The sequence below is a fragment of the Panonychus citri genome, unplaced genomic scaffold (genome assembly GCF_014898815.1).
Source record: "Panonychus citri isolate SS breed McGregor unplaced genomic scaffold, ASM1489881v1 Contig00028, whole genome shotgun sequence".
NCBI lineage: Eukaryota > Metazoa > Arthropoda > Arachnida > Trombidiformes > Tetranychidae > Panonychus > Panonychus citri.
The window spans coordinates 2,803,345-2,820,442 of record NW_026515433.1 but is presented as its reverse complement, the minus strand read 5'-3'; the positions used below and the strand labels follow the sequence as shown (position 1 = coordinate 2,820,442).

At 32.6% G+C, this 17,098-nt stretch overlaps 7 protein-coding genes across 7 annotated transcripts; 3 read left to right on the top strand and 4 right to left on the bottom strand.

Annotated features, from left to right (window-relative positions):
• Window positions 1–290: 290 nt before the first annotated feature.
• Window positions 291–2,094, bottom strand: LOC128397332 (coatomer subunit epsilon-like). Its single transcript, XM_053358049.1, has one exon. The coding sequence runs from the start codon at window positions 1,956–1,958 to the stop codon at window positions 1,050–1,052; it is 909 nt and encodes a 302-aa protein (XP_053214024.1). The 5' UTR covers window positions 1,959–2,094; the 3' UTR covers window positions 291–1,049.
• A 628-nt stretch (window positions 2,095–2,722) lies between these two features.
• LOC128397335 (uncharacterized) lies at window positions 2,723–3,667 on the top strand. Its single transcript, XM_053358052.1, has 3 exons — window positions 2,723–3,124; window positions 3,185–3,459; window positions 3,527–3,667. Exons 1-3 carry the CDS (start codon window positions 3,121–3,123, stop codon window positions 3,653–3,655), a joined length of 408 nt encoding a protein of 135 aa, XP_053214027.1. The 5' UTR covers window positions 2,723–3,120; the 3' UTR covers window positions 3,656–3,667.
• An 84-nt stretch (window positions 3,668–3,751) lies between these two features.
• LOC128397333 (L-xylulose reductase-like) lies at window positions 3,752–5,093 on the bottom strand. Its single transcript, XM_053358050.1, has 4 exons — window positions 4,849–5,093; window positions 4,679–4,776; window positions 4,375–4,529; window positions 3,752–4,313 (listed from the first exon to the last, which is right to left on the bottom strand). Exons 1-4 carry the CDS (start codon window positions 4,898–4,900, stop codon window positions 3,884–3,886), a joined length of 735 nt encoding a protein of 244 aa, XP_053214025.1. The 5' UTR covers window positions 4,901–5,093; the 3' UTR covers window positions 3,752–3,883.
• A 579-nt stretch (window positions 5,094–5,672) lies between these two features.
• LOC128397330 (N(4)-(Beta-N-acetylglucosaminyl)-L-asparaginase-like) lies at window positions 5,673–7,296 on the bottom strand. The gene is made up of 6 exons (XM_053358047.1): window positions 7,114–7,296; window positions 6,890–7,046; window positions 6,392–6,832; window positions 6,207–6,314; window positions 6,012–6,145; window positions 5,673–5,939 (listed from the first exon to the last, which is right to left on the bottom strand). Exons 1-6 carry the CDS (start codon window positions 7,265–7,267, stop codon window positions 5,824–5,826), a joined length of 1,110 nt encoding a protein of 369 aa, XP_053214022.1. The 5' UTR covers window positions 7,268–7,296; the 3' UTR covers window positions 5,673–5,823.
• Window positions 7,297–7,757: 461 nt separating this feature from the next.
• Window positions 7,758–9,986, top strand: LOC128397331 (post-GPI attachment to proteins factor 3-like). The gene is made up of 5 exons (XM_053358048.1): window positions 7,758–8,437; window positions 8,670–8,933; window positions 9,024–9,240; window positions 9,324–9,549; window positions 9,647–9,986. The coding sequence occupies exons 1-5, from the start codon at window positions 8,123–8,125 to the stop codon at window positions 9,732–9,734; spliced, it is 1,110 nt and encodes a 369-aa protein (XP_053214023.1). The 5' UTR covers window positions 7,758–8,122; the 3' UTR covers window positions 9,735–9,986.
• On the bottom strand, window positions 9,969–12,701 carry LOC128397328 (V-type proton ATPase subunit C-like). The gene is made up of 3 exons (XM_053358043.1): window positions 12,228–12,701; window positions 11,632–12,100; window positions 9,969–11,493 (listed from the first exon to the last, which is right to left on the bottom strand). The coding sequence occupies exons 2-3, from the start codon at window positions 12,068–12,070 to the stop codon at window positions 10,793–10,795; spliced, it is 1,140 nt and encodes a 379-aa protein (XP_053214018.1). The 5' UTR covers window positions 12,071–12,100; window positions 12,228–12,701; the 3' UTR covers window positions 9,969–10,792.
• A 455-nt stretch (window positions 12,702–13,156) lies between these two features.
• Window positions 13,157–16,880, top strand: LOC128397323 (calnexin-like). The gene is made up of 3 exons (XM_053358039.1): window positions 13,157–13,628; window positions 14,797–15,486; window positions 15,584–16,880. Exons 1-3 carry the CDS (start codon window positions 13,253–13,255, stop codon window positions 16,462–16,464), a joined length of 1,947 nt encoding a protein of 648 aa, XP_053214014.1. The 5' UTR covers window positions 13,157–13,252; the 3' UTR covers window positions 16,465–16,880.
• Window positions 16,881–17,098: the final 218 nt, after the last annotated feature.

Sequence of the window (17,098 nt, the reverse complement as noted above, 5' to 3'; positions counted from 1 at the left end):
TTTCCCACAAATCATCAAACTAATTGTTTAACTTTCATTCAATCAAATTTAATAAACTTCATTGGATTTAATTTGTCCTTAATTATATTCCCAACAATTGAATTACTAATTCATTAAATTGACAACTGTGATTAGTTAAACACAATGAGATGATCACCTTGAATCAACAATCAGGTGAACTGATTAAAAGTAATTTAATCAGCAATAAGATTTGATTGGTTACAACAATTAACTATAAATTTCATCTCAGTTTTCATTGATAAATTGTTAGTCAAATGAGACAATTAAAGTTACACTTTTCAAATATAAGTTTTAATTCATTAATTGTTACAGATTTTTGTTGTAAAATTAAATTGTAAGAATTAATCATCTAATGTTAACATATTCACTGGAATTTAGTTAATCATTTAGATGGAAAAGAGATTTTTTTTGTTACAATTAAACGATTCCTTAGTTAATTTAATTCCAAGATAAAACAGCTAAAATCAAAGACTATTAAGATTAATTTGATTTGGTAACAATTTAGTTGATTGATCTTAATTTTTAGTTCAACTCATTTTGATTTATCGTGAGTTACATTTAACTATGAACTGATTTAAACAAAAAAGAAAAATATTCTCCGCAATTAAAATATAAAAAGTTATGTTAATCATTCAGAATAGATAATTAGAAAAAGAAAAGATTCAGATTGTAATCAATTAATTGTTGTTTTCCGTTCTTTCAGTGACTTGGTTATTAGTGGAGGCGATGGTTGGATTAATTGAAGATGGTGGCATCATCATTGATTATTACAATCAATTTAATTTTAAGAAAATGATCTCTCTGATTGTTGAATTAGAATCTGTTGAAATTCAAGTGTTGCTTAATTGTAGCATGAGAATAGATTGTAAAATCTTTCTTGACAATTAGAAAAAAAAACTTGAAATACAAAAGAATCAAACAAATCAGCAGAATGTGAATAGGAAATTAAATTTGAATTATGTTGTTGTTGTTGGTGGTGGTGTTGTTGTTGATTGTTGTTGATTGATTGCTGGATTTATCTTGGAAATTCATTCAAATTGTAAAGTGTATTGTTTTGTCAGCCTTTCAAATTCATTTTCCTTTGATGTGAGATCACTAACATAAGGATGTTTGCTGCTGGAATCTTTGAGTTGACTGAGGAATCGATTGCAAACCTCAGGTGGTTTTCCAAGTTGATGAGAAACATGAATTAGATTGATCAATGTTTCCGGATTGTTGTTATCCTTTTCGAGTGCTTGTTGTAAAATGGATTCAACTTCCTCATATTTTCCTTGGCCAATTTGGGCAACAGCGATTCCATTCAAAAGAAGAGGAGTTGGTCCATATTTATCGGACAATTCTTGGTAAATGTAATAAGCCTCTTGAAACTTTTCCCCACCAACATAGATATTGATCCAGGCTTGAGCGAGTTGGGTTAAAGTGGCTTCTTCATCTTTCTCTTGCATCTTTTTCAATTCTTTACGTGCAAGGTCAACCCGATCCAACATTAGGTAAATTTGAAGCATCATAGCAATACATTCAATATGATCGGAAGCATGTAATACTCTTAATCCAGCATCAGGTTGAATTCTTAAAGAAACCGCTTCATTACAATGAACAATAGCAGCGACCAACAGTTTAACATAATCTTCACCATTTTCCGAATTCATAGCAAAATTTGCCATTGAGAAAATTTTCTCAGCAATTGAAGCCTTAGCATCAACATCTTTCTCTGAATGGTACATGGCAAGAAGACGAAGCGATTGAAGATTCGATGAGGCTGTTGAGGTGATTCCATCCAGAACAACACCATACTTTTTCTGAGCAATATAAGAACGATACATGAGAATATCTTTTTCTTCAGAATTCACTTTGCATTTGAGAGCTTCATTGATACAATTCTGAAAGTTACCAATGTAGAAGGCATTTCTCATTTCGAACAACGGATCAGCACCCATTGTACAATATTCGAATAGACACTTTCTCTCTCTATTAAACTATGAATTAATCAAAACAAATCAAAAACAAATTAATTAATTAACAATAAACAAAGAGAAAATCAAACTGCCAACAAAACAGAACAGAAAAAAAAACAAAAACCGAAAAATAATCGATACAATATATCGGCTATCCGATATTCGATATCGATTCTTTCATCTAAATTAATTGGACACTAACTTAGTGTCGATCGACAGTTTATCATCAAATTAATTCCTTTTCACCTTCTTTTAATTGTTTAAAATGTGCACATTGTATGTTCCTAACCCTGTCCCAGGCCGTGGTGACCTTAAAATTGTATTTAGAGAAAATGGAAGTTCCATCAAATGAATCAAAGGGTTTAACGGGTAAATTGTTGTGAATATGAGGAACTTATAATTCCAATCAATATTATACACAAAGAAAAGAAAATAATTGTCAAACGAATGTATAAAAACTCAGAGACACCGATTTGGAATTTGTTGTTCTTTTTATGATGATGCCCAAGGATAAATTGCACTTTAATTGATTACAATTAAATTATCGAGTGTTTTGGACACATTATAACGGGTTAATTGGTAACTTTGAAGACTTTGATTCGTTGGTGATTACAATCTCGATTCTGTTTATTGACCAACGTTCAGTGTGGACTTGGTTTGATTGGATTTGTACAATTAACACGATAAGTTGTTACTTTCAATTGGTTTGATTAATTACAGAGAACGGGGAACCTTTTGTTTTCGAACCTTTTTTTAAACAATAACTCATAATGCATCGGAAATATATGATGAGAGTTAAAATGTTTGTGACAATTGGATTGATGATAATAAGATCATTAAATTTTTTCATTCTCAAGTGAAAACTGTTAATAGTTATATTGTACCTGATTCTCATGAAACAACAATTAACGAGAACCGGATAACCATGAAAAGAGAAAAAAAGATTATCCAAGAAAAGAAGAAGCTAAAAATGAACAATTAGATTTAAACCGGTTTACTTAATCCGAATCAAGAAGATGGAAATACACAATCATCTTTGTCTCTTACTTTTAATTCAGTTCCAATAATTCAAAGTCTGTGTAACAATTAAGTTGATCATTTGTATCAGTGATTAAACATTCACCTCACTTCATTCATCCAAATAATGGGTAAGATTAACTGACCATTTGGTTCAAATTATAATTGTCATTTCTTTGTCTCTTTTAAAGGTGTCAAGTTGATTGTTGCAATTGCACTGACCCTTGGGGTGGTGGTCAAGGGAGACATGATGAGGAAAAGCATCGTCTTTGATATTAAAACACCAAAAGTTTTCTATTGTCCCCAAGAAAAGCCCGATGACCTCAAAAAAATGATCGTCAAGTCGATACCATTGGATAAACTCTGTGAATATCAAGGCCAAAATGTTCCCAAAAATTCAAGGTCAGATTGTTATAACGACATCGATGAGACCGAATATGCTTGCGCTGAAAAACAAAGGATTCTGGTAAGTTAATCACAATTACGATAAAATCACTCTGATTAATAATCTACTCTATTAATATTATTAATAGTTACGTGTTAATCCACCAAACGATTCGGACACAACAACCGTAATCCCCTCGCCTGATATGCCAGAGTACATAAAGATTAACAAAAAAGACACTGGATTAGGTAAACCAGGTAAATCTAAAAAATACTAATCTACATTTTTTTGTAAATTAATTTGATCATAATTAATGATTTAATAATAATCGTTCGCAATCATAAAAAAAGCAATCCTGTTTAATAATCAACAATTTTTCTGGGAGTTTTGTAATTTATGGTTTAATGAAATTAAAAGTTAATCTTTGAAGCGAAAACAAAAACGATCAATTAATTGCTACTTTAATTGGTATCAAATTAAAACGATCAACTGATTGTAATCGAGCTTAACAAGCTGTAAATCCACCATCGATGGGCAATATAACACCATTGATCATTGCTGATTTATCACTTAATAAGAAGACAATTGAGTCGACCACATCATCAACCGAAGCAAATTTCTGCAACGGAATTCGGTCCATCATCCATTTGCGCTTAACGGGATCAGACCAGCCTTTTTTACCCATGTCGGTTTCAACGACCGTCGGGTTGATTGAATTACAACGAATACCGAATGGACCAAGTTCAAGGGCTGAAACACGAGTGATCTGATCAACCGCACCCTTGGAAGCACAATAAGCGACATGGTCTTGTAAGGCCACCATTCCCGCTTGGCTTGAGATGTTCACAATTGATCCTGGTTTGCCTTGGGCTTTCAATTTTTTCACCACTTCTTGGGTAACATTGATGATCGACTTGACGTTAATGTTGAAGTGCCTATTTATTAATGAAAAGATAGTTAATTGTGATATTACAATGGTCATTGTTGTCCACTTACAGGTCAACAGTTTCCTCATCAACCAAACCAATTGGATCCAATTTAGCATAAGCAGCATTGTTAACAACCAAATCAATTGTATCCAATGAAGATATTGCTTTTTTGGTCTCATCCCAATTGGCAAGGTCACATTGAACAATTTCAATTTCTGGTAACTATTAATAAATTGATTGAATGGATATTTGTCTTACTAGAATGTCATCTTGTCAAGGCTAACAAAGGGTCAATGGTTAACAGGTTAATCTATTTGACCCCTTCAGGTGAGTTTGGATTCAAGGTTAACGGGAAATTTTCAACAATTTACCTCTAATTTAAGTGATTCAAGACCCTCTTTGGTCTTACTTAAGGCCACGACCTTTGCACCTAATTTAACAAGACGCTTAACTGTATCTCGTCCAATTCCTGGAATCAGTTATAATTGTAATTGGAAATTGTAACAATCAATGGTCATGATTAAGTTAATTAGTCACTTACCTCTTCCTGCTCCGGTTACAAGGGCTCGTTTTCCTTTAAATGAAATATCCATTTGAAACTTAATTGTTGTCACGATTGGAGAACTCAAATTTTAGTTATTAATTGTTAATCTTACCACCGAAACGGTTACTATTCAACTGAGAGCAATTTACAATGTAAAATGGTTTAAGTTGTTTTTTCTTATACCATCACTTGTTAAATGCCTGTGGTGGCTTCTCGACCTTGATTAACTCCAATCAAGATAAATCATCATTAGATAATCAGTTAGCTGATTATCATAAACCATTAACGATTAACTCACTAACAATTTGAAGCTATTACATACAAACTAACATTAGGTAAATTTGAAGCATGGAACACTCTTAATCCAGCATCAGGTTGAATTCTTAAAGAAACCGCTTCATTAGCGTCAACATCTTTCTCCGAATGGTACATGGCAAGAAGACGAAGCGATTGAAGATTCGATACAATTCTGAAAGTTACCAATGTAGAAGGCATTTCTCATTTCGAACAACGGATCAGCACCCATTGTACAATATTCGAATAGACACTTTCTCTCTCTATTAAACTATGAATCAATCAAAACAAATTGATTTACAATTAACTAAGAGAAAATCAAAACTGAACTTGAAATTGCCAAAAAAACAGAACAGAAAAAAAACGAAAATTATCGAAGCAAAATATCGGTTATCCGATATTCGATATCCATTCTTTGTAACGAATGTATTAATATAAAAACTCAGAGACGCAGATTTGAATTTTTGGAATCTGAAGATAATCGAGAATCAAAAATAATAATCACAAATAAAAATGACTCATAATCATGTTGTTCTTTTTATGATGATGCCCCAGGATAAATTGCACTTTAATTGTAATTATCGAGTGTTTTGGACACATTATAACGGGTTAATTGGTAACTTTGAAGACTTTGATTCGTTGGTGATTACAATCTCGATTCTGTTTATTGACCAACGTTCAGTGTGGACTTGGTTTGATTGGATTTGTACAATTAACACGATAAACTGTTACTTTTGATTGGTTTGGATTAATTACAGAGAACGGGAAAGTTTCAATTCCATTGCAAGCAGCACCTTTTCAATTAGAAATAAACGAGATACAATTAGATCGAGATTAAAATAAGTAAACTTAATTTGGTTACTAACCGAAATCTCCTTGATTATTTGCGACAATTAAAGCTAACATAGCATTTGGAAAATAATTTGCCATCCGTTCAATGGCATCTTTAGCTGCGATTGTTGGACTCATACCGAGTTTTAAATTAACGACAGCTTGATACCTAAAAGATAAGACTAATTAGTGAGAAATTAATTTACTCGATTTTGGGACAATTAACTTACGCCGGAGCAAATCTCATGGCGATGTCACCGTCTCCTGTACCAGCAGCAGCACCGACATCCTTTTCGGCATAAGCACCAGCTCCAGGAATCGGAGAGTCACCGACACGACTGGAAAAACAGATCATCAATTAATTGAGAGGAAAAACATTTAATCACAACAATTAGATTGAGAGAGTTAATCTTACCCAGGGATTTTGTGACTCAGTCCATTAGTCGAAGTGCCCGTTGATATCAGTCCATTTGAGTCAATTACGATCATCCCAATGGTGTCATGACCTCTTTCTGATTCAGAAGATGAGATAATTGTATTTGGATTGTCAATTGTGTTTGATTTGATTAGTTTATCTGATTGTGGTAAATGATAAGGTCCACATTGTAACATTGGATCTGGATTAACATTAATCCAGTAATTAGGTTGACAGGAATTATTTATCCAATCGGCTTGAATTTTTCTCGATTTATCTGAAGTCAAACTTGTCTCATGAAATCCCAATGAGAGGGCAAATTGTGTCGCTTGATCTCCGACCAATAAAGTGTGATTCGTGTTTTCCATGACCTTTCGAGCGACCGAAATGGCCTGTTTGACCCTTCGAAGTGCCCCAACTGCACCAATATCATGAGTTGTCCTGAAAAGGTACAACAATCATTTGACTGATCAACAGAACAATTAAAAATAAGCTTACGCATCCATGATCATAGCATCAAGTGTCGTCTCTCCGTTTTCATCGGGACTTCCGCCCCACCCGACGGTACCATCGCATTGGTCAACCTCGCACTGAGAGCATCCTCTTTCGACGGCATCAACAGCTGATCCACCTTCATGGTAAATCGTTTCCCATGCTAATCAATATTACAATTAGAAAATATCACAATCAATTACTTCAAGTAAATATTTCCGGTCACTTACCCGCAATCGTTGCATTGGTAAAAGGCCAAGTGTTAATCACCAAAGGTAAGGAACCTTTTTCTGAGACAATTAAACTAATTAGATTGGTGAGAAGAAGAAAACAAATACAAATTGATTTAGACATAATCGTAGTATTCATAAGAGAAACAATCATCTGAAGTGTAGCAATCAAGTAAATCAAACAATTTATTATCTTGCAATTAACGATTAACGCCTCATTCGTTTATTTTCCGATCTCCCAATTGAAGATAATCAAATGTAAATGATAAAATAATCAAGAAAATATCTTCGATAATTGTGTTGTGTTTATTGTGATTTGTTAGATTTCACAATTTTCACATTGATTAAATAGTAATAGTAATAGTAAATCAATCATATTAAATTGTAAGAGATTTAAAAACTTTGAACAGTTTGAACATTAAAAAAATTCTCGAACTTTTTGTCCTTCGAGCCAATAAAAATCATCCTAATGGCATTTAAATTAACTGATTCTCACTGATGAGGAATTGATTGAAATGATTAATATCACGATTCTAAACTGAATCAATGTTTCTTCATTTCCACTGATCAATAGTCAATTTTTTCCGTTAACAGGAAATGAAATGTTAACAATTAGGAAACCGTTGTAATGATGATTCTCAATGGATCCAAAGTGATGGGCAACAATTCTGATTATTAAGGTTGATCAACTTTCTATCAAATTAATTGAGAAGAGAAAACACTCGACTCTTTCTTTTTTCTTTCTTTTTTGCTTTCTCTTCTTCTTCTCTTCCAGTTTCAAGTCTCGGTTTCTCTCTCACCTTCATCTTCATTGAGAAATTATTACAACTCATCAGAGAGAAAGAGGAAAAGCTCTTCCTCTGGTTTGTTTTTCTTTTTGTTTATCATTCATGTTTTTCTTTTCTTTTCTATATTTTGATTATGTTCCATTTTCTCCGATTGCGAATACTAATTGTTACCAGTTAATTGTCTTCTAAATGTTACCAAATAGTCGCAATCGTTATAATCAATGATTAACAAGATTTTCCTATTGACCTTGCAACTGTTTGTGTTTCTCTCATCACTCAATTTCATTGGTCATGTTAAAGGATCAGTTGGTGATCACCTTTCCTATTACCGGAAATGTTTAACTGATTGTTTATCATCAAATTGTTCTAACCAAGAGGAATTAGAAAAATTTTGGACCAATCAACCAGTTCATCTGAATTTAACTCTATGGAGCTGTGAAGAAGAGTGTAAATATCAATGCCAATGGTCAACAATTGATTTTCTTCTCGTTGAATTGGAATTGGAGAGAAATCTTTTACCTCAGTTCCATGGAAAGGTAATCAATTATTCTCACTTAACAGTTATTCTTAATTGTCACAAAAGTGTCTCTACTTACCCAGTGAAAGTGATATTCTTCTTTCTCCTTCATCCGTAAAATTAGAACCAGAATTGTTTCCAGATGAGAGAATATGTTATTATGTTTACCTGTTTTCTTTTCTATTTTTTTTCCTTTTCTCAATAATCACATTCGTTTTTCTAATTGAGTGTTTTTCACTTTTCTTTTCTAGTGGACTTTTTATCGATTCTTTGGAATCCAAGAACCGGCATCGGCCTTATTTTCCCTCTTGAATTTGGTCACTACTTATCTCGCTTGGACTCGTTATGCTAAACGGATTCTCCAGGAAAGTCCGTCCGATGATCTGGACAAGGGTTTTACTGTTGGAAACATTGTCGATCCTTATTTCAAGGTCACTACGATTGGAGCCATTCTTAGTATGAATGCTTGGCTCTGGTCGACTGTTTTTCACAGTAGAGACACTCTACTAACTGAGGTATTGAAATTAGAACATTGGTAAATTGTTCGATCTCGATCTCGATCTCGATTTACATTCTAATGTTTTGTTTTGCATTTTCTTCTACAGAGGTTGGATTATTTTTCTGCATTTTCGACTGTTCTGTTTTCTTTCTATGCCATTGTTGTCAGAATGATAGATGAACACCTCGATTTACCTGGAAAAAGATCAACCATTCACACTTCACTGTTATTACCTTTTATTAGTTACTATTTGTATCATGTTTATTACCTTATTTTTGTACAATTTGATTATGCTTTCAATATGAAGGCGAATCTTGTTGCTGGTAAGATTCATTCATTTCTCATTGAATCTTGAATCAATCTCATGGTTTTAATTTCTCTCTCATTGTTGTTTATTTCTCCTTAGGCTTTTCCAGTTCACTTTTATGGTTAATTTGGGCCTACAAGAGACTTGCAACTATACCGATGTCACAATTAAAAGATCATCATATTGTCAAATGTGTCATATCAATTCTACTAGTTAATTGTCTTCTCATCTTTGAGATTAACGATTTCCCTCCAATCTATTTCATTTTGGATGCTCATTCAATTTGGCATTTTGGAACAATTTGTCTACCATTTCTATGGTTTAGGTAAATTAACTAATCACTTACAATTGAAAGATTACTTTTTTCCACTAATTAGCTAAACATACATTTCCTTTTATAATCTTTTTCTATTGTAATTTAGTTTCCTAGAGAAAGAAGCTCTTGAAGGACAAGCAAAGAAAAAACCAGAGAGAGAATCATCATCGAAAACTAAATTACACTGCAATTAATCAACAATTAACAATAACCCTGGAGAAAGATGTGATTTATCAACAAACAAAACTATTAAATTTCACTAATATTTCATTAATTGTTCATCGCCAATTCACTTTATGCAATTTGTTACACTGGTCGTTTGGACAATCGAGGCACCATTGCAATCATTAAATTCAACTAATTGTTACATTTTTTTAACACCCAAAACACTTGATAATTACAATTAAAGTGCAATTTATCCTGGGGCATCATCATAAAAAGAACAACATGATTATGAGTCATTTTTATTTGTGATTATTATTTTTGATTCTCGATTATCTTCAGATTCCAAAATCCAAATCTGTGTCTCTGAGTTTTTATACATTCGTTTGGCAATTATATTTTTTTTTTCATTTCTTTGTGTATAATATTGATTGGAATTATAATTGGGAAATAATTATATATATAAATCGGAAATAGATTGTAAACAAAGAAAACAAAGAACAGGGTAAAGAGTAACAAAAGATATTTGTTTCTCAAGGAAAAACAATTCGATAAAACAATTCAATTGAGTTTGTAGATTAACTCATTATAACTCATTCTCTCTGATATATTTATATATAAGTGTGTGTATATGTTTGTAATTGTAATTTGTTTTCATACTTGATTATAAATAATGGGAACAAAAATTGTCTCAAGCAAAAAAAGAAACGGGAATTATCTTGACCTTAAATGCCCACCAAGGAAATTAAAGGTCACTCAATGTAAAGATCGCTTGTTTTCTTTGTCTTATTTATCGTCCAACGGGAAAACATTGAAGACTTGAAAACTAATTTTTGACTAACTTGGTTCACATATTTGGGTTAATTGTGTTTATATTAACAGCTTGTTTAAACTTGTTTAAAATTCATCCTCAAAACAACCGGAATCAACGTTAACTTTTTTTTCCGTAGGAATCAATTGTTGTATTTGTATATGTATGTGCAGATTTATCATCATCGAGGGTAAATTTTTCTCTTTCTCTTTCTTTCTCTGTCTCTCCATTTAATATTTGATAATCTCCATCATTATGGGCAGCATTTCGACAAGAACCTTATGGATTAGATAACATGTCAATGTTAATCTTGAAATAAACGTATGGATAATATTCTTGCGGGCCCATATTCAATCCGGGAATATCTTCAACTGGCCCACCGGTGGCTGATGAATCCAGATGAGAATAGAGACTGTTCAAGGTTTCACGAAGTTTCCTTTGTTGTTTCTTATTAGGATGTATAAGTACTGCAAGAAAATTGACTGGAAGTCCATAACGTAAAACCGATTCGACGAAAACTCTCAACGCTTTAACATGGACCCAAGCGATAAAGGTTTCGGAGAAATTGATCTTTAACCATCTTAGAAGATTTTGTAACTTCTTCTCCTTGTCTATTTCTAATTTAGCAAGCATGTTCTTACTATCGGCAATCTCTTGTTCGTTGTATTGGAAATCTCGAACAATAAACTTGTGTTCTCGACAACGAGTTTTAAAATCATCGATGCACTTAGAGAACACTGTAACTGTGAATAATCCGTGTTCGTTATCCTCAGAGATCAACTCAGATGATCGAGGAACAACAAGATCGGTAATTTTCTCATACTTTGCATTCCATTCTTTGAAATATGCTTTAGGCACAACAACCAGTAAGGTTGTGAGATATTCCGAGCCCAAAACAAAGTGTTTCTTTTCACAAATATCGCCAAGATTTCGGACTAGAAGGGAGCCAGTTTGTTTTCTCTCCATCGATTGTAAAGTACCTGAAAAATTGAGTGATAGAATAGAAAATTAGAAATAAAAGATGAGATTAGAAATCGATATGGTTTGATAAATAACCACCAAACTACTACTTATAATAAATGTATCTAAATTTGTAACTTATAATAACGACTACGAACCTTTCAACGAATTATAAACCGACGATTTTGTCTTGAGATCAGCATCAATTTGCGATAGCTGCTTGTTTATTATATCGTAAAGGACTTTAAGACTTTGCTGTGATGGATATTTCGCCTTTTCCCACTGAAACTGTGTTAAATATTTGCTTAATTCTTGACCATTGGCTTTTAAGTGTTCGTTTATGTTGTCATTCTTGTTCTCAAGGGTATCATGAATACAAGTTGCTAATTTACGACAAACGCTTTCAACGTAAGTGTCAAGTTTAGCCAGATCATCAGAGAGTCCAACAAGTGTGTCCAAAGTACCAACTTTAAGGTCTGGAATGGGAAATTTAGAGTTCTTGGCTAAATCTTGTTTACTTGTAGCATTATTTAGAGCCTCCCATGTTTGTTGAATTGTTTTCTCTCCAGGAGCTGAGATAAGCCAATAATCACTCATATTTATTGATGAAAAAAAAACGGTTACTACCTGTAGAAAATGAAAGAGAGAAAAAAGAATAATTAATCAATTCAATGGCGAAGATGCAGAATAAATCATAGACACAGGAATGAGAAAAAGGAGAATATTAATTAGCCAGTAATCCAATTGAACTCACCTGTTTACTTGAGGCTGAGTAACAATGAGCCGAAAAATGGGAAAATTACACTATTACAATCAAATGGAATATTAGAAATCAAATTAATCTAAATGTATTGAATATCCACAGCACAGGTAAAACAATTTAAATTGATTAAAGAGAAAAAAATGCAAAGAAAAATGTCCAATGACTTTTAACAGATCGGTGACATTCAGGACACTCGTTGGTGAGATTAACAGTAAAAAGACAGAGGAAGAGAAAGAGAAGCGACAACAGAAAGAGGCGAGAAAGGCGTTTAATTGGTAAACACACAGATCTCTCTACCTTTTCCAATCGAAATTAATTGTTTCTCTTTGCAACAATTAACAGAGCACAAAAAAGAGAAATTAATTATTTCAAATTGATTAGATTAAAATAGATAATTGGAAAAAAAGAAACGATAACAATGAAAATCAAATGAATGACATTCAACACCAGAAGAGAATAGAAAACAACATGAATGGTAACGTCCTCTTTATTTCAGAATAGAAACTGAGAAAATTCTGTTCTCCATTTGATTGGAATTAATTAATTTTCTACAATTTAATTAATTCACCTGTTGATTGAACATCGAAAAATTAAAATCAACCAATTCCATTAATCAGATTGTCGGTTGGTCATTTTGATTGGAATATTTTTCTTTTCTTCTTTTCTTTTATTCTTAATAATTAATTTGATTTTTGTTCTTTTTTCAATTTTATTCTTTTTCTAGAATTTTTCATTATTTCGATAATTGTTGATTGTTAAGAATCTCTCTTTCTAATTGTGACTGGTGTTTGTTTTTGATTTGATCGAAATAATTTAATTCGAGAATTCAAATGGATTAAAAAACCGGCGAATTTTTTTTGGAAAATTTTCACTTGGAAATAAGTGATTGGTCCCTTGGATTTTTTTCTTTTCTATTTTTTGTTCACTTCAAATTCATTTTTGTTTTCCGACTCTCATTGTGTTGGGAGAATTTTTTTATATTCTAATTGTTATTGGAACAATTAATTTATTCAAAGATGTTAACACTACCCTGGTTTAAGTCGATCTTCATCTTTTTCCTGATTTTCACAGTACAATCAACACTGTGTAAGGAAGATATTGATTCTAGTGAGACAAAAAGTGGTAAAGAAGATATTAGTCCATCTTCATCATCATCATCTCCATCACCGTCATCATCATCTTCATCATCAATAGCAAGTGATTTAGATGAAGAAAAGGTTGATTACAAGACTCCTGTTGTTCCCTTGGATAATGTTTACCTTTATGAGCCTTTTGATGTTAAAAGTAACTATCAAAAAATTTGGGTCACTTCAAAGGCAACCAAATCTGATTCCGATGATGATAAATATGATGGACAATGGGAAATTGTGCCCACCGTTGAAAAGATGCCAGGTAAGGAGATTGTAACCTAATCATCAGTATATAATAATATCAACCTAAGAAATTATCATTCTCATCTGACTTTAGGCTTCCAAAGGAAGTAAAAAAGAGATAGAAAAAAGAAGCCCCTTCTACTTGATGTCTTCTCCTTTTCTTTTTCTTTTTCTCCTAGACTACTATTTCCAATTCAAACAAGTTAATCAATTTTTATTGTCTCTTCCTCTTAGAAAATTGATCTTCTATCTTCTCATAATTTTTGCTGACAATGATTCTTAATTTTAAAGTAATGCAAGTTATCTTGGAATTAAGATTCGCTTGGTGTTCAATTCTTTTTTCTAATAAGAGATAATATAGTTTTTCTATTGCAACGTGTATTAAGTTGATTCGACCGTAACCAATGTGTAGATTTCCTTCCTTCCTTCCTCTCTCCTTTATCTTTAATCAACATTTATCTCCAAATATTATCCTCTTTCATCTAATCCATTGGATTTGAATATTCGAGAGAAAAATAGAAATTTTTCAACATTCTCTTTCTCCATCGAATGTTACCTTTAGTTTATGTATTTTAGCTGATGGATCACTTTTACTTTCTATCTGCCTCTCTCACCATCTTCTTTTCATCATTCTAGACTCAAGATGATAAAATTGATTGTTTTTCAATTCAGTAATTAATTGATAATATTGAGTTTTTTCTTCAGTAAATGTTATCATTAGTTTAATCAATATTCAACCTTGTATTTTTGTTAGCTCTCTCATTCTTTTCTCCTTTTCTTTTCATTACTTGCTGATTTCTAACAACTAATTAATAGATTTTTTCTTCATGTTATCTCCATCTTTGTTATGTTTAGTACACACAATGGTTGTTTTTTTAATTTAGTGTCGTATCCTAACCTTTACATTTGTTAGTTTAATAGAAAAAAAGTTGGAACAGGTCTAGAAAAGCTTATTCTCCTCTCTTCATATCATGTTCTTGTAGATTCTTCAAAGATAAATATATTTCTTTAAGTGCAATACACTTTTACGTCATGAAAAAGGAAGACAAAAAATTGGAACATGTCTACAAAAAATGGTAGCGTAGGGGTAGATGTTATCATTTTAGAGTTTTACCATGTGATAATTAACTTCGAACTTATCATTTATCCAAAATCTAACAATGACTATTATTATTGATTTTATTTAGGAGATCTTGGTTTGATGATGAACAGTCGAGCTAAACACCATGCCATTGGGGTTAAACTCTCGAAACCATATGATTTCAAGGGAGATAACTTAGTAGTCCAATATGATGTTCAATTCAGAAATGGACAAGAATGTGGTGGAGCATATCTTAAACTTTTACAATCTCCGAGTGGCGATCTTAGTAAGATTCAGGATAAATCTCCTTATTCTATCATGTTTGGACCGGATAAATGTGGAAATGAACATAAATTACACTTCATCTTCAATCATCGAAATAAGAAAAACAATTCTCTCCGAGAGATTCATTGGAAAAAAGCTGCTGCGGTTACCGGTCTTAATGATGCCATTACTGACAATAAATGGCATTTATTCAGACTTATCGTAAGACCCGATAATACCTATGAAATATCTGTCGATAAGAAAATTGTAGGTAAAGGTAGTTTATTGGAAGATTTTAATCCACCAGTCAATCCACCTAAAGAGATTGATGATCCAAATGATACAAAGCCAGAGGACTGGGATGAAAGAGAAAAAATTCCAGACCCTAATGCCAAGAAACCAGATGATTGGGATGAAAATGAACCGAGAAAGATCGTAGATACCAATGCACAAAAACCATCTGATTGGCTTGAAGATGAACCAGAAATGGTACCAGATCCTGAAGCCAAGAAACCCGATGATTGGTCTGAAGGTAAATTTTACTTTCCAGTTGAATTGTTTTTATTTTTATTTCTCATTTGTATATCATGCAAGTCAAAAATTTCTAATATTATCTCATTTTATTACAGAAATGGATGGAGAATGGGAACCTCCTCTTATTAACAACGTTAGATGTGCCTCCGTCTCTGGATGTGGACCATGGAAGGCTCCTCTAATTGATAATCCCAAATACAAAGGAAAATGGAAGCCACCTCTTATTGCCAATCCAAGTTATCAAGGAAAATGGGCTCCTCGAAAGATTCCAAATCCTGATTTCTTTGAAGAACTTAATCCTTACAAAATGATTCCTTTCGATGCTGTTGCCTTTGAACTATGGACCATTTCTGATGGAATAGTTTTTGACAATATTTTGATCACCAGTGATGTAGATCTTGCAAACAATGTAGCCGATCATACGTATCAACTCAAGAAAGATCTGAATGATGAAAAGACAGAAAATTGGTTCCAAAGTTTCATCCGATCTACAAACAAGAAGCCTTGGCTTTGGGCTGTTTACGTTCTTTCCTTATTAGTGCCTATTTTCCTGCTCATCCGTGTTCTAAGCCCTAAAAAGAAAGAATCAACCGAGGGGAGCAAAAAATCTTCAAGTGATTCAAAATTCGATGTAAGTGGAGACGATCCAGTTCCCGGTCCATCAACTTCAAGTAGTAGTCGTGCTTCACCTCCCACAACTCGAGGATCATCCAAAGCTGCACCCAAAGAGAAAGAGGAACCTCTTAAAGAAGACCAAGGTCGAGAAGAGTTTGAACTTTCAACGGAATCGGAAGAAATTGAAGAAGAGGAGGAAGAGGAAGAAATTGGAGAAAGAGAAGAGCCAATAACAAGACAAGATAATGAAGAAGACGAAGAAGAAGAAGAGGAAGAAGAAGAGGAACCCGAAGAGGTAGAAGAAGAGAAAGAAGTAGAAGAAAAAGGCAAAGCCAGATTAAGGCGAGCACGTAGAGAATAATAGTCATCACATTTTTTTTCTTGACCTTTGAACTTTTCAAGGTCAATCAATCACAACAACAATTAGCATCTAATTCAATGCAACTAAAATTAATACAACAAAAAAAACAATTTTGATAATTGAAAAACCAAAACAACAATGTAACTTTAAATTTCTCGTTCTCATCCTCCTTTTCTCCTCTCTACACCAACCATACTCTTCCAAAATAATTTCTTCTCTCTCTCCCTTAAACATTATGTTCTCAATTCCTCAACTTTTCAAGAGATTACGTTGAAAAAAAAACCATCAACTTTCTGATTCGTCAGTTTGTTATTTATTTTAATTATAATCCACTCACAAGTGAGGTTATGATGAGTTTCGGTACATGTAATCAATAACAATAGTTAATGGAACCTAGTCATAGACTTGAACATTTACCATTCAGATGAATTATCTTATTTAGATGAAGCTTTTTTTTACCGTCAAAAGTCAACAAAATGAAAGTGTAACAATTAACAAAAGAAAAAGAAAAGTTAATTGTCTTAATCGTATCAAAATTGGAATTTTATCATTTTCATAGTTCTTGATTCTTCCAATAATAATCAAGTATCTTTTCTTGGGGATAATTCAAACGTTTCAATAATTCCATTTATAG

Bases quoted from the DNA above. Each gene is read 5' to 3' on its own strand.
- LOC128397330 (XM_053358047.1), bottom strand. From the start codon at position 7,267: ATGATTGTTTCTCTTATGAATACTACGATTATGTCTAAATCAATTTGT. The intron at 7,047-7,113 runs GTAAGTGACCGG...AATATTGATTAG, and splicing joins TACCAATGCAACGATTGCGG to CATGGGAAACGATTTACCAT. The intron at 6,146-6,206 runs GTAAGTTAATTG...CTTATCTTTTAG, and splicing joins GCCATGAGATTTGCTCCGGC to GTATCAAGCTGTCGTTAATT.
- LOC128397333 (XM_053358050.1), bottom strand. From the start codon at position 4,900: ATGGATATTTCATTTAAAGGAAAACGAGCCCTTGTAACCGGAGCAGGA. The intron at 4,777-4,848 runs GTAAGTGACTAA...AACTGATTCCAG, and splicing joins TGTAACCGGAGCAGGAAGAG to GAATTGGACGAGATACAGTT. The intron at 4,314-4,374 runs GTAAGTGGACAA...ATTAATAAATAG, and splicing joins GATGAGGAAACTGTTGACCT to GCACTTCAACATTAACGTCA.
- LOC128397335 (XM_053358052.1), top strand. The intron at 3,460-3,526 runs GTAAGTTAATCA...TATTATTAATAG, and splicing joins CTGAAAAACAAAGGATTCTG to TTACGTGTTAATCCACCAAA.
- LOC128397328 (XM_053358043.1), bottom strand. From the start codon at position 12,070: ATGAGTGATTATTGGCTTATCTCAGCTCCTGGAGAGAAAACAATTCAA. The intron at 11,494-11,631 runs GTTCGTAGTCGT...TCAATTTTTCAG, and splicing joins GGTTTATAATTCGTTGAAAG to GTACTTTACAATCGATGGAG.
- LOC128397323 (XM_053358039.1), top strand. From the start codon at position 13,253: ATGTTAACACTACCCTGGTTTAAGTCGATCTTCATCTTTTTCCTGATT. The intron at 13,629-14,796 runs GTAAGGAGATTG...GATTTTATTTAG, and splicing joins CACCGTTGAAAAGATGCCAG to GAGATCTTGGTTTGATGATG. The intron at 15,487-15,583 runs GTAAATTTTACT...ATTTTATTACAG, and splicing joins ACCCGATGATTGGTCTGAAG to AAATGGATGGAGAATGGGAA.
- LOC128397331 (XM_053358048.1), top strand. From the start codon at position 8,123: ATGATTAACAAGATTTTCCTATTGACCTTGCAACTGTTTGTGTTTCTC. The intron at 8,438-8,669 runs GTAATCAATTAT...TTTCTTTTCTAG, and splicing joins TACCTCAGTTCCATGGAAAG to TGGACTTTTTATCGATTCTT. The intron at 9,241-9,323 runs GTAAGATTCATT...ATTTCTCCTTAG, and splicing joins GAAGGCGAATCTTGTTGCTG to GCTTTTCCAGTTCACTTTTA.
- LOC128397332 (XM_053358049.1), bottom strand. From the start codon at position 1,958: ATGGGTGCTGATCCGTTGTTCGAAATGAGAAATGCCTTCTACATTGGT.